General features: G+C 32.6%; 1 protein-coding gene across 1 annotated transcript in view; it reads left to right on the top strand.

Annotated features, from left to right (window-relative positions):
- The window catches only part of LOC110442737 (glycerophosphodiester phosphodiesterase domain-containing protein 1-like), a 20890-nt gene extending 7018 nt beyond the window's left edge, over positions 1-13872 (top strand). Inside the window, exons 2-10 of the mRNA XM_021486485.1 lie at positions 483-525; positions 796-931; positions 4003-4048; positions 4479-4600; positions 5380-5469; positions 5994-6127; positions 6508-6570; positions 6991-7042; positions 7917-13872. Of these exons, the coding sequence (XP_021342160.1) occupies positions 483-525; positions 796-931; positions 4003-4048; positions 4479-4600; positions 5380-5469; positions 5994-6127; positions 6508-6570; positions 6991-7042; positions 7917-8081 (851 nt within the window). The 3' untranslated portion in view covers positions 8082-13872. The remainder of the gene's footprint in view (positions 1-482; positions 526-795; positions 932-4002; positions 4049-4478; positions 4601-5379; positions 5470-5993; positions 6128-6507; positions 6571-6990; positions 7043-7916) is intronic.
- Positions 13873-14319: the final 447 nt, after the last annotated feature.

Genomic DNA, 14319 nt, shown 5'->3' with positions numbered 1-14319 from the left:
ACTTTCAAGGTCACAGGTGTCAAATGTCTTAAAATCTTCAAACAACTTCTTCTCAATAACCAAAAGGCCCAGGGTACTGATATTTGGCCTGTAGCAATCAGGGCTACCAAATTTGTTCAAATGAATGACCTTGACCCACTTTCAACCTAATGTCATTATTTGACATTCAAGGTCACACTGATATTCTGCCTGTAGCTGTATTTTAGTCCACTTTTAAGATTACATGTGTGAGATTAATACCAGGTGAGCGATGCAGGCCCATTGGGCCTCTTGTTTTTTGTCTAGGACTCTGATACTATTTCAACATGATTTGAAGGCATGAAAATAAATTCTATGATTTAGACGTTTATTCTTTCAAGATATTAGAGTGAGAGTCAAATTGACAGAGTAGAAAGTTTACGGTAAAAGTTCAGTGAGTTATTCCGATAATAAGAGTTATTTGAGAATCAAAATGAAATATATTTACCTTTATACTATTACAGGGGCTGGTGAAAACTTGGAAAATACCATGACAGCTTTCCGTTTGTAAGTCATTAACAATGTTCAAAATTTTCCTATGCTAAAAAAAAATTAGTGTAAAAATAAAAGATATGAATGAAAGCTACTGGGAACAGTTTTAGAACTGAATGATGTCTGTAAAAATAAGCTTTTGTGCTATCAGATGCTTTATCAGCAGCAGCATGGCAGCAAAAACTTGTTTTTAATGTGGGAATATGAAATTGCCTAAATAATGAAATTTCTTCAAGATTTCAAAAATCAGTCATTGCTGTGTTGATTAACCCGTGTAACTTTCAGTGCATCTGACCTTGGGACAGAGATGTTGGAGATTGACTGTCACATCACCAAGGATGGTCAGGTGGTCGTGACACATGACAACTCGCTCAAGAGATCATGTGGTGTTGAAGGGGAGATAATCGACTATGATTATAAGGTCAGTATCAGAAAAATGCAATAATTATTATATGTTGATAATAAGTTTTGTTCTAAATTGTGTAATTTTTCATTTGGTCTGTGTCCTAGGTTCAGATTTGTAACATTTTTGAGTTCTTTTATAGATAGGCCAGAGTTCTTTCTTCTATTCATGTTACTTAGTGTTCTACTGGTGAAACTGAGAAGGCAAAGACAAATATCACTTTGTGTTATACTATAATATAAAACACACTAAGTTGTGTCATAGAGATATTATTAGATCTTGTCATACCTGGTATATATTTGTAGGTATAACATTGTGCTGTGTTATAGAGCTGTGTAATACAAATAACTGAGTTGTGTTATAGAGCTGTGTAATACAAATAGCTGAGTTGTGTAATAAAGCTGTGTAATACAAATAGCTGAGTTGTATAAAAGAGCTGTGTTATACAAATAACTGAGTTGTGTAATAGAGCTGTGTAATACAAATAACTGAGTTGTGTCATAGAGCTGTGTAATACAAATAACTAAGTTGTGTAATAGAGCTGTGTAATACAAATAGCTGATTTGTGTCATAGAGCAATGTAATACAAATAGCTGAGTTGTGTTATAGAGCTGCGTAATACAAATAGCTGAGATGTGATATAGAGCTGTGTAATACAAATAACTAAGTTGTGTTATAGAGCTGTGTTATACAAATAACTGATTTGTGTAATAGAGCTGTGTAATACAAATAGCTGAGTTGTGTAATAGAGCTGCGTAATACAAATAGCTGAGTTGTGTACTAGAGCTGTGTAATACAAATAACTAAGTTGTGTTATAGAGCTGTGTAATACAAATAGCTGTGTTGTGTCATAGAGCTGCGTAATACAAATAGCTGAGTTGTGTTATAGAGCTGTGTAATACAAATAGCTGTGTTGTGTCATAGAGCTGTGTAATACAAATAGCTGAGTTGTGTAATAGAGCTGCGTAATACAAATAGCTGAGATGTGTACTAGAGCTGTGTAATACAAATAACTAAGTTGTGTTATAGAGCTGTGTAATACAAATAGCTGAGTTGTGTCATAGAGCTGCGTAATACAAATAGCTGAGTTGTGTAATAGAGTTGCGTAATACAAATAGCTGAGATGTGTAATAGAGCAATGTAATACAAATAACTAAGTTGTGTTATAGAGCTGTGTAATACAAATAGCTGAGTTGTGTAATAGAGCTGCGTAATACAAATAGCTGCGATGTGTACTAGAGCTGTGTAATACACATAACTAAGTTGTGTTATAGAGCTGTGTAATTCAAATAGCTGAGTTGTGTCATAGAGCTGCGGAATACAAATAGCTGAGTTGTGTAATCGAGCTGTGTAATACAAATAGCTGAGATGTGTAATAGATCTGTGTAATACAAATAGCTGAGTTGTGTTATAGAGCTGTGAAATACAAATAGCTGAGTTGTGTCATAGAGCTGTGTAATTCAAATAGCTGTGTTGTGTAATAGAGCTGTGTAATACAAATAGCTGAGATGTGTAATAGAGCTGTGTAATACAAATAGCTGAGTTGTGTTATAGAGCTGTGTAATACAAATAGCTGAGTTGTGTCATAGAGCTGTGTAATACAAATAGCTGTGTTGTGTAATAGAGCTGTGTAATACAAATAGCTGTGTTGTGTAATAGAGCTGTGTTATACAAATAGATGAGTTGTGTACTAGAGCTGTGTAATACAAATAACTGAGATGTGTAATAGAGCTGTGTAATACAAATAACTGAGTTGTGTAATAGAGCTGTGTAATACAAATAGCTGTGTTGTGTAATAGAGCTGTGTAATACAAATAGCTGTGTTGTGTAATAGAGCTGTGTTATACAAATAGATGAGTTGTGTACTAGAGCTGTGTAATACAAATAACTGAGATGTGTAATAGAGCTGTGTAATACAAATAACTGAGTTGTGTAATAGAGCTGTGTAATACAAATAGCTGTGTTGTGTAATAGAGCTGTGTAATACAAATAGCTGTGTTGTGTAATAGAGCTGTGTTATACAAATAGATGAGTTGTGTACTAGAGCTGTGTAATACAAATAACTGAGATGTGTAATAGAGCTGTGTAATACAAATAACTGAGTTGTGTAATAGAGCTGTGTAATACAAATAGCTGTGTTGTGTAATAGAGCTGTGTAATACAAATAGCTGTGTTGTGTAATAGAGCTGTGTTATACAAATAGATGAGTTGTGTACTAGAGCTGTGTAATACAAATAACTGAGATGTGTAATAGAGCTGTGTAATACAAATAGCTGAGTTGTGTAATAGAGCTGTGTAATACAAATAGATGAGTTGTGTACTAGAGCTGGGTAATACAAATAACTGAGATGTGAAATAGAGCTGTGTTATACAAATAGATGAGTTGTTTAATAGAGCTGTGTTATACAAATAACTAAGTTGTGTAATAGAGCTGTGTAATACAAATAGCTGAGTTGTGTCATAGAGCAATGTAATACAAATAGCTGAGATGTGTAATAAAGCTGTGTTATACAAATAACTGAGATGTGTACTAGAGCTGTGTAATACAAATAACTGAGTTGTGTCATAGAGCTGTGTAATACAAATAGATGAGTTGTTTAATAGAGCTGTGTAATACAAATAGATGAGTTGTTTAATAGAGCTGTGTAATACAAATAGCTGAGTTGTTTAATAGAGATCACATTGTTATTAACTGGCACAAAAATTCAATAAGGTGCATCATTTCACATTATGTTATGTAAAAGAGGTCACATTGAGCTATTACCCACAGACACAAAAAGTCAATAACATGCATCATTTCACATTGAGTTCTGTAAAAGAGGTCACATTGAGCTATTACCCATAGACACAGAAAGTGAATAAGGTGCATCATTTTACATTGAGTTCTGTAAAAGAGGTCACATTGAGCTATTACCCACAGACACAAAAAATCGATAAGGTGCATCATTTTACGTTGAGTTATTTTTGATATAAATTATCTCTATCTGACTATCATTCTTAGACACATGCATCTATATGAGTACCATCTAGTGGTAATATTTTAATAAAACTGATTAAAGATATGATTTAAATGTACAATTGACTTTCAGGATCTGCCTCCAATTCAGAGTGTGCTGTCTTTGGATTTCATGAGCAGTAAGTATTGGCTTGACCCAGGCATGTACTGACATGTCTGCTATAGCTATGTGTGAACTGTGTCTGGGTTTGTTGTGTCCAAGGCTACACGCTACCAGCTTCGTACACCATTGTTATCTAGATAAAAAGCATTTGAATATTTCATAAAGATGCATCCTTATAACTCTGTCATTTTGAAAGTAAGCTTTTCATTTTTTCATATCATACTTATTAATGAGCATTTTGTTCCAAAAATCTATTTCAAAAAGTACTTTTTGAGTTTTGATAAGATCACCTTTAAAATATATTTGAATCATTTATATTTAAATGTTGCTGAATAAATTGGATTTATATATACCGGTAATTTTAAGGCCTGTCTGGTACCTGCTATTATTGAGTTGTTTTGTTTTCCCTCTGAAGAATGATGAAGAATGATGTATTTTATTTCTAGGTTTCCAAACTAAGGGTGGATCCGACAGACAAATTCCACTGTTGAAGGACGTCTTCCAGGCCTTTCCTACCATGCCAATCAACATAGACATCAAAATCAACAATGATGATCTCATCAACAGGGTAGGTGTTCAGGTAGTTATGAGGTCCTGTCCTATCCTGGGGAATATCCAGAGGTCCTAGGATCCCGGTGAGGAACTGTGATGTAATCAGGGACCTGTAAGGTCTGAAGGATCCTGATTGTTTTATGGGTGGTACTATGGTGTCAGTGGTGTCATAAACCAATTTACAATGATGTGATGATGTCAAAGGTAAAAAAAAGTGTAGTTTATGGTTAAAATATCAAAAAATCTCTAAGATTGAATATTTTTTTAAGATATTTTTCTCAATACACTGTACTAGGTATGTTAAATAGAAGTCAGTTAATGTTCCCACAGCTGTCTTATTTGTACTCAAAATGAACAATCTGAGTCAATTTATAAAATGTCAAGCATGGCATGCTACTTAATATGGCACACTTTATAAACAGGTTGACTGTCAATATTGATTACGCCCCCACCCTCCCACACACATAGTTGAGAGGGGTTTAGTTATCACTTTGTCAATTTGACGGTCAATATTGATTACGCCCCCACCCTCCCACACACATAGTTGAGAGGGGTTTAGTTATCACTCTGTCAGTTTGTCTCCTGCATTTGTCCATTCATCCTTCCATCTGTAATAAAAAGCGTGTGTTAAAGGTATTATGATGTTCCCCTTAACAATTCATTCTTATTAACACCATAGCCAGGTAGTTAATTCTTATTTACACCATAGCCTGGTAGTTAATTCTTATTTACACCATAGCCTGGTAGTTAATTCTTATTTACACTCATAAAAACGTCTATCTCTTGACTTTGCAGGTAAACGATTTGATTCTAGAGTTTGACCGTGCATCTCTGACCGGTTGGGGCAATAGGAGTTCAGCAGTTACCAGTAAACTCTACAAAAAGGTGAGTGATGTTGTGACAGTGGTCTCAGATTCCATGGATCTTGTCAGAGCCTAGCAGTGTTGCTGGGGAAGGCTTTGGTGTTGTGTTGATCCAGTACCTTGGTAGTGTAATCATTTCGTACCACTATATAGTAAATGTACCTGCAATATCAAACACAACAAGGGAATACTGTCAACAAAACCATAATTCAAACTCGGTCGATAAAATTAGGGCAAAACATGAGCAAAGAAAGATTTGGATAGAGACCCTTGATTACTTACAAGGAGATTAAGACCAGGTGTTCCGGAAGGACATGAGTCTTCTGCTTCATCGACACCTGCCACACAAAATAAATCTAGGTCCAATCATCGTAATGTCACATCCTGTCGTCGAGAACTTGGGTAGTGACAGCAGGAAGTTCAAGGCACTTCAATAAGCATGATAAAAAACATCAACCTTCATATATCACACAATGAATAGCATATTTTCTACGAGATCCTGATGGCGACCATTATGTACATGTATTTCATACATTTTCCTTACAGAACCCCGATGTGCCTTTGATATTCTCCATGCAGCGTGTCCTGTTGTTACTAGTGACTTTCTACACCGGGATACTGCCATTCCTGCCCCTAAAAGAATCCCTTTTTGAGGTTCTCATGCCTGGCGCTCTCCTGAGGTAATATTTGTAGTCACATGTATTACGGTGTAATTACTGTGTGTGTATATCAATATTATGTAACATTTTGGGATTTTCATGCTACAATATACACAGATATACAGAGAAGTTTATTAAGACAGTTGTTAGTGGATCATAATCAACTTTAGGTACATAAACATTATTTTCAAATAAGATATTATGAAAATGTCAAAAGAATGTTGTTTTTCAAAATGTACAATCAAAAACTATCTAATTTCACTGTGAAACATTGAATTGTTATGGGATATCATTTGATGACCATGTTTATGTATAGTTGAATGCATTATATCCAGTGATTTGTTTGTGCATACATGTATGTGGATTTCTTAAAAACTAACTGTATTATTTTCAATTTTCAGTGGTGAAAAATTCAATAGGCCTTTGAACAGAAAAATGAGGTTTCTTTTAAAGTTGGCAGATGTGTGAGTATAGCCATCATAACACTTTCTAAATTGATTTTGTATTAATTTCTATTTCAATTGACACAAAAACAATTGATATTTGATATCAACAGAGGGAAAATAAGTTATGTCCCTTATATATTTTGTCTCCATTAGCTTATAGTCCAGAAACTTATAAACCCATTTTGTAGAGATACTGATTTATTTTGTGAGGTTCCTGTAATGCTATACTTATACTAATAACACATTCACCCCTAAAATCACATTTAAACCTTACCAAATTAATGACTGGGCAAGTCCAGTTTAGATATGTAGGGTTAAAGTAGGTATAAGATGTTTTACAGATTTTACAAAATATTGTCATGTACAAATTAGTTATCTGTGTTTTTAAACCAAAGGTGGAATCATATTTATGTTATAATTCATATTTTTTGATTTTAGACTCATGATGAGGCCATTACTACTTCAGCACTTAGAAAGAAGAGGCATCCAGGTAAATAATAAACACTGCTTCGTTATACAATGTATTATGTTTATCTATATCAAAATGAGATTAAAATTTTACTTCCTTTACAAAAAACGGTCCTTAAGATAATTTATTAACATGTTTTGTTTGACACAGTATTTAAATCGGGGAATAAGTCAGTGTTTTGCGTTCAGATCCATGATGGGCAATCAGTTTAAAATCATAATCGATAATCGCTTTGTAATCAGAAGTAGTAAACCGAATGCTGATTGATTGCATCATCGGTTCATAATTTTATGGGACTGAATACCCAAATAAAGTGAGAACACTACCATAACATCAAAAGACAGAGTTGTTAACTATACACTACCATAACATCAAAAGACAGAGTTGTTAACTATACACTAGGTTTTGATTCTTTTATAATGACTGGATTTCAAGCAATTTTTATGCAGTTTTATCAATCATTTAATAAAAATCATAGGAATAAATGACTTTCATTACATTTTTTACTTTGAAAACATTAAATACTTTGATTTCAATAAAGAAACGATTAATTTGATAATGGAATTTTGTAATCGATAATCGGAATCGGAAAGGACAAACCGATCGATGATTGATTATAATCGATCAACAGCCCATCACTAGTATGTAGATCTGTGGTGTGACTGTCTATTTGCAGCACCTAACATCTTTGTTATTCTTGTGTGGGAAGCAGTGAAATTATGATATTTGATAACTTTCAACGTTTTATTGAATTTATACAAAACCTCCATTTCGAGTCTTATCACCAAGTATGATACTTGCAATAAAGTCAACTGTATAAAATGTACATAGCAGTAACAAATTTGTTACGGTTAAATATGTGCTTTAAGTATTTGTGAAAATCTTTGTTTTCTAGACTTATCTATGGGTGCTGAATTCTGAAGAAGAGTTTGAGCGAGCATTTAAACTGGGGTCGACAGGGGTTATGACCGACTTTCCAACATTGCTGAAGGATTTCCTGGATAAAAGTCATCCTGAGTTGAAGCAAGAGAAAGGTTACCAGAGTGTAGATGCCTTGTGATGATACCCAGCATCAGACTACAAATATACACACCTATACACACATATAGGCCTTCCTAGTCAGCCATTACATTCAATTTGGTTTTGTTATGTCTTTCAACTTGAGTACATTGAAACACTTTGATCATTTAGTTACATTGTCTGATAGTCCATGAAAATTGTATTTCATACATTGATATTTAATGTAAGTAATACTGAATACCGGGAACTTTTCGCCGCTATTAAACTTTTATCTTTTTACCGGGGTAAATTTACCACGTCAGCAAATGATATTTCACCTAAACAATATATAGTAATTACATGTGAATGGCGAAATTAACACTAGGCGAACATGGATTTTACCTTTAAAAGGGCGAATACCAGGTATATGACTGGGCGATGGTTTCCCGCTATACAGCATTCACTATAGAGAGTGATATTCAATGCAGATCTCATTAAATACATTGTCTGACAGTTAATGTAGATAATAAGGGAGAGGAGCCAACACATCATTCCTCTTGAATGACTGCTTCTGGTTGCTATGCCTTTGCTTAATTTGGATCATGTTCAGTATATTGTCAATTAAGAAATACATGTCTTATTAAGTCAGTTGCATTGTCATGTGAAGGAGAGTTAGAAATGTTAAAATTAATATAACTGGGAAGCAGCATCTTAAAAACTTACCGAGACTTACTTCATCATGTCATACAAGCAATCAAATGTAATTTGTTAACTTCAAAAATGTCAGAGGTAAAAACAGTCTCATGATTAGAGCACCAGTATTACAGAGACAGTTGATGTATGTTAGTCCTGGGCTCAGTTTCATCACATTATTAAGCTGATGTACATCCAGAGGTTGTGTGAAAAGTGCCAAAGCCACTGAGGAGGGAGGCTCCAGATAATAACTGATTTGTGCTGGAACCGCTAATGTTTTAAACGTACTTGCATAACTGTTGTTCATCAGTCGTGTGCCGTCAGAGAAGTACATATTCCAGAAGAAGCCTGTGTTATGGAAATCCTTACCACACTGTGATTATGTGTTCTCTCACACTTGTATCCCACACGTTACCGGTATTTCCCAAAATTTGTTAGGGAGAAGATCAACCTTTCTTAGCTTATTTAGAGTGAAACAGCCCGTATACGCTATTATTCTGAAAACGATTTGAATGATAATTGATACATGTAAACTTGCACCATTGGGAAGTGAATAAAGTATATAAATTGGAGTTATCTCCCCCTATTTATGGAGTTCTGCCCATTTGGAGCTAGCAGGGGTATAAGTCTGCCATTCTTGCAACAATTCTAGTTACAATAAGAAAGTGTGGGAGAAAAATAATAATTTATTCCTGTGTGGTGTAAACAGAAAAGTCTCAGGATAAGATTTTTGAAGTTAAGCACTTTGCAAAGCTCCAGCTAAACTTAATCTTAAGCTTTTTGTTGAGAGTTCTCTTTCTACATCACACAGGAGTAGGCCTAATAGATTCTATTATTCTTCATATTCTAAATCAAATGTCAGTACTATATAACTCAAAAAACTTAATCAGTCCAGTTATATGAAGAAATTAATTTGTCTCCTAACTATTTTATTGTATATTACTAGGCCTATGCCCAGTGATAAGCCCACCCTATTGCACTTGGTAATAAATTCCTGGTCTTGTAAGTGTTAAAGTACAGTATTGTTGTTGATATAGACACCCTCCTCCCCCCAGTCTTGTCACAGGTATGAAATAGTATTATTTGGCCATTTTACGCTGGTATCTTGCATTTTGCATATTAATCAGGAAAAAATCAACAAATTGAAGTTTGCCAACCAATTTTTTTTGTTTTGTTATAAAAAAATCAATGTTGGCTTTTTCAATAACACAACATCTGGAATTCCTAAAAGTCACGCCCAAACAATCGAACATGCAAATTACAGGACCTTTCTTCATAACTCTTAAAACATTATTTAAATTTGTTTGATTTATTGCTGTTTTGCAGCCTTTTATTCATCGTTTAATTTGTTTGTGTGTACATGGTATTGTAGTAGTATTACGGGGTATGTCTCTCGGCTACGACTCAATACTATGTAGTATTAGGATTTGAGAGAAAGAAATGTTAAGGTTGCATTTTTTTTATTTTTAATATATGATTTTGATACAATTCTGACCAATATGACTGTTGATATTAAACTTTATAATTCACTGTCTCTAGGTAAAACATTGAAAAACTTTACTGAAAGCAAGTTGTGTGATATTAAGGACCATTTATTGTTGGAGGAAAACCATGCTTAGCTAGCATTTATTTCCTATGCATTTTGATTCTGGGTCGAACAAAATAGGGTACAACAAGCTATATTGTTATATATAGCTGAACTGAAGTCTGTAAATCTAGTCTTTAAACTTGTAAGATTTAGAAATAAGAACCGTTGATGCTAGGTATTACAGGATTTTATGTGGGTTCTGACTCTTATATATTTTTTTCTATAATTTTAGCACACAATTATAAAACATTGCATATACATTTTGTGTGTCATTGTGGTAATCCTAATGTGTTTAACCCACTGATCAGGATTGGTTGTATGCGTGCTGCTCCAGGGCAATGCAATTTCTTTGCATGGATACAAGGTGGCCCATGATTTAGCTGACACTCAATACACATGCTACAGATAAATGTTGTAGGATACCTTTTAGTTTATAAATAGTGTTTAAAAGGTGAAAGATTTTGGAGTAAAATGTTGTTTTGTATGACTGGTTTAGATATTGAAACGCAAAAATTATTTTAATTATTGTGGCACTTATCTTTTGAATTTTCTAATGATATATATGGAAAGTTCAGGATTTCTTTGATATTTCTTTATATTGTTTGGTAAATGAAGATTTATTGCAGTATTCTGCAAGATTTGAACAATGATTAGAATTCGTCAGGTTGATATTTGTTTAAGGTGACACTAGTATGTATGACATATCACAAGTTTATGAGTTCATTTATATCTGAGAGAATACATTCATTTTAAACATAATAATCAGTCACCAGAAGTTGGAGACATTGTTTCATAATAAAGTAGAATAAAACTTCATAAATTAACTGTGACTACCTGGTAATATGGTTACATGTCTAATATTGTTATCCAGCCAGTGTTTCAGCGAGAACAGTTTGGTCTATTTCTATTTTTCTGTCCCTGATGAATCGTTTTGTCAATGTTTGAGATAATACATATCTATAGATTTATATATGTCTGTGTGTGTCTATGTGTTAGTATTGATTTTGTATATTTGAGAGGGAACAATTTCACAATGATTAATTAATTACACATCTATAGTACCTGGTAAATAACATACATTCATACAGTTAGTGCTGTTAATAGATTTTAAGTTAATTTATTACCCATACAGTTAGTGCTGTTAATAGATTTTAAGTTAATTTATTACCCATACAGTTCCAGTATTAAAAAACTTGAACGAAAAATGTCAAAATTTGCAATGATTAATTTAAACATATTTTAATGTTTTATATAATTATGTTCTATTATTACTAAAATCCAGCCAAATGATGCTTATGTTCAGTGTTACCTATACTAGAATGACTAGACTCTAGTAACCATCTTTTAAATAATTCAGATATCTTCTTATTCTGTATGTGAAATTGGCAATAAATATGTTTTTGCATGCTCAAAATCAAACAAGTAATATTAAAATCAAAAGTGTTTTTCTTTGAATATTTAAATAGAGCACATTCACAAAATTACATTTTTATTTTATCCCAAGCTAAACAAGATTTCAGCAAGGCAATCTTCACAATGCTAATGTGAAATACAATTGTTGAGCAAAACAGTATACATTCCATCTTCAATGCCATTGAGGAAATTATTTATAAATAATTAAAGGAATTATACTAAATGATATGTACCTTCGCTTTTGCAATATATATTTTATATAGTTTTATAATACTGAATACTGGGAACTTTTCGTCGCTGTTAAACTTTTATCTTTTTACCGGGGCAAATTTACGTCAGCAAATATTAATTCGCCTATACAATATATAGTAATTATATGTGAATGGCGAAATTAACACTAGGCAAACATGGATATTACCTGCAAAAGGGCGAATACGACGTATTTGACTGGGCGATGGTTTCCCGCTATACAGCATTCACTATAAACTAGTTGTATAACAATCTGAAATCAAAACTTCAAATCCTGGTCGTACCCCATTGAATTTTAACATTCAGAACACTGTTGTTTATTTATATTTTGTTTGTTTCATAACTATTTATTCTCATAAAATCCTGGAAGGTGTGGTTTTCTTTTCAGAAATGATATATCTAAGCTAAAGTCATCCCGAAATGAGGATCCCCAAGAAAGCAATATATGGTAGAGTCTGATTCAACTGAAATAAAGATATAGCTCATATGTGCCAATAGTTGTTCATATTCTAAAACATGTTCTGGTAATAGTAGATACATATCTGTACTCAAATAACAATCGTTAACTTTGTCTGTAGTGATAACCATAGTTGTGGTTTATTTACATATCAAAATTTCTCGCATTTAAATCCATCGCAAAGTTGTATTTCTCCAGACATGACATTTAAATCCATTGCAAAGTAATATGTTCTCTCAATGTAAAGGTTGCAACTTATCATATCCCGAACAAAACAATTTTTACATAGTATCGGTTATGTTCAATTGGAATATTAGCTCATTGGAGCCATGTACTATATAGTCGAGTCCTCCACTATCTTACCTTATTCTGACGACAATTACATTAAGAATTCCATTATATTAAATTGAATGCCACTGATTTCAACTCCATTGTATTTGTGTACCAGTTTCACCTTGTATTGATTCATGTTGTTGTTTATTTATGATTATTAAATTATTTTTTAATGTGAAAATGTATTTTTTGGTCATTTCTAACTTTAACACATTACTGAACATTAACCTTTAAGTGTTACTTGCACAACACTACTTAAAGTCGAGTTAAGCATGCCCTACACTTTCACAAATTTATCAGAGATGCTTAAATAAACAAAAACAAGCTTATTCTTAGAGTTCAAATTTATTTATTTCAGAATCATAATTGTTTTTGTATTGGACATGTACATATGAATGACATGAAAATGACGATATGATGTTTAAAGGTTAAGTCCTCGTATCCATTTAGCCCATTGCACACTATTTCTAATCAGGACCCATTTTCATTAAACCTTTAGTGATCAAGTTTCTATACTGTGGTCAAGCTCAATCCCTAATTCAAGTGATAATGTACCAATTAAAATATATCTTTAACTGGAAATCTTTTGTATAAAAGATGGCTTGAGTTTGTAAATGAAGTTTTAAATATGATATGGTTTTATGAATACAGCCCTAGATTTTCATTCTTAAACATATTTTAAAGACTTTCATGAAAAGATATAGATTATAGAAAAAGTTTTAACATTAAATTCTACAATGCATTACATAATGCTTTTACACATTACATAATGCTATTACACATTACATAATGCTATTACACATTACATATTGTTATTACACATTACATGATGCTGGTACACATTACATAATGATATTACACATTACATAATGCTATTACACATTACATAATGCTATTAGACATTACATAATGCTATTACACATTACATAATGATATTACACATTACATAATGCTATTACACATTACATAATGATATTACGCATTACATAATGCTATTACACATTACATAATGTTATTACACATTACATAATGCTATTAGACATTACATAATGCTATTACACATTACATAATGATATTACATAATGTTATTACACATTACATAATGCTATTACACATTACATAATGCTATTACACATTACATAATGATATTGGACATTACATAATGATATTACACATTACATAATGATATTACACATTTCATAAAGCTTTTTTTCTATAAATCTATGAATGATTATGGTAGTATAGCTATCTCCATCAAATAGAAATTTGGAAACTTAAGGATGGAAACGACAGGATACAAAAACCAGTACATTATTTTGCTACAATGAATGATCCACACAATATTTGGTAGGTACATTTTCCCCAACATGTTTTCCAGAAATATACAATGGTTTAAGCAAGGATTAAAACAGAATATTTACATGTCTCAATTTTAATATTGTGTTTCAAGGTACAAGTACATAGGGAAAATAAATGAAGCAGCTTACAACAAGTAATCAACACTTAAAAACATGTTGCTTTATGTCGCATATAAAACCTTGCCTGACCCAAAGATTATAAACTGTT

The sequence above is a fragment of the Mizuhopecten yessoensis genome, unplaced genomic scaffold (assembly GCF_002113885.1).
Source record: "Mizuhopecten yessoensis strain PY_sf001 unplaced genomic scaffold, ASM211388v2 scaffold716295, whole genome shotgun sequence".
Classification (NCBI taxonomy): Eukaryota; Metazoa; Mollusca; class Bivalvia; order Pectinida; family Pectinidae; genus Mizuhopecten; species Mizuhopecten yessoensis.
Note: the sequence above shows the minus strand (reverse complement) of the source record. Positions and strands in the feature narration are given on the sequence as shown.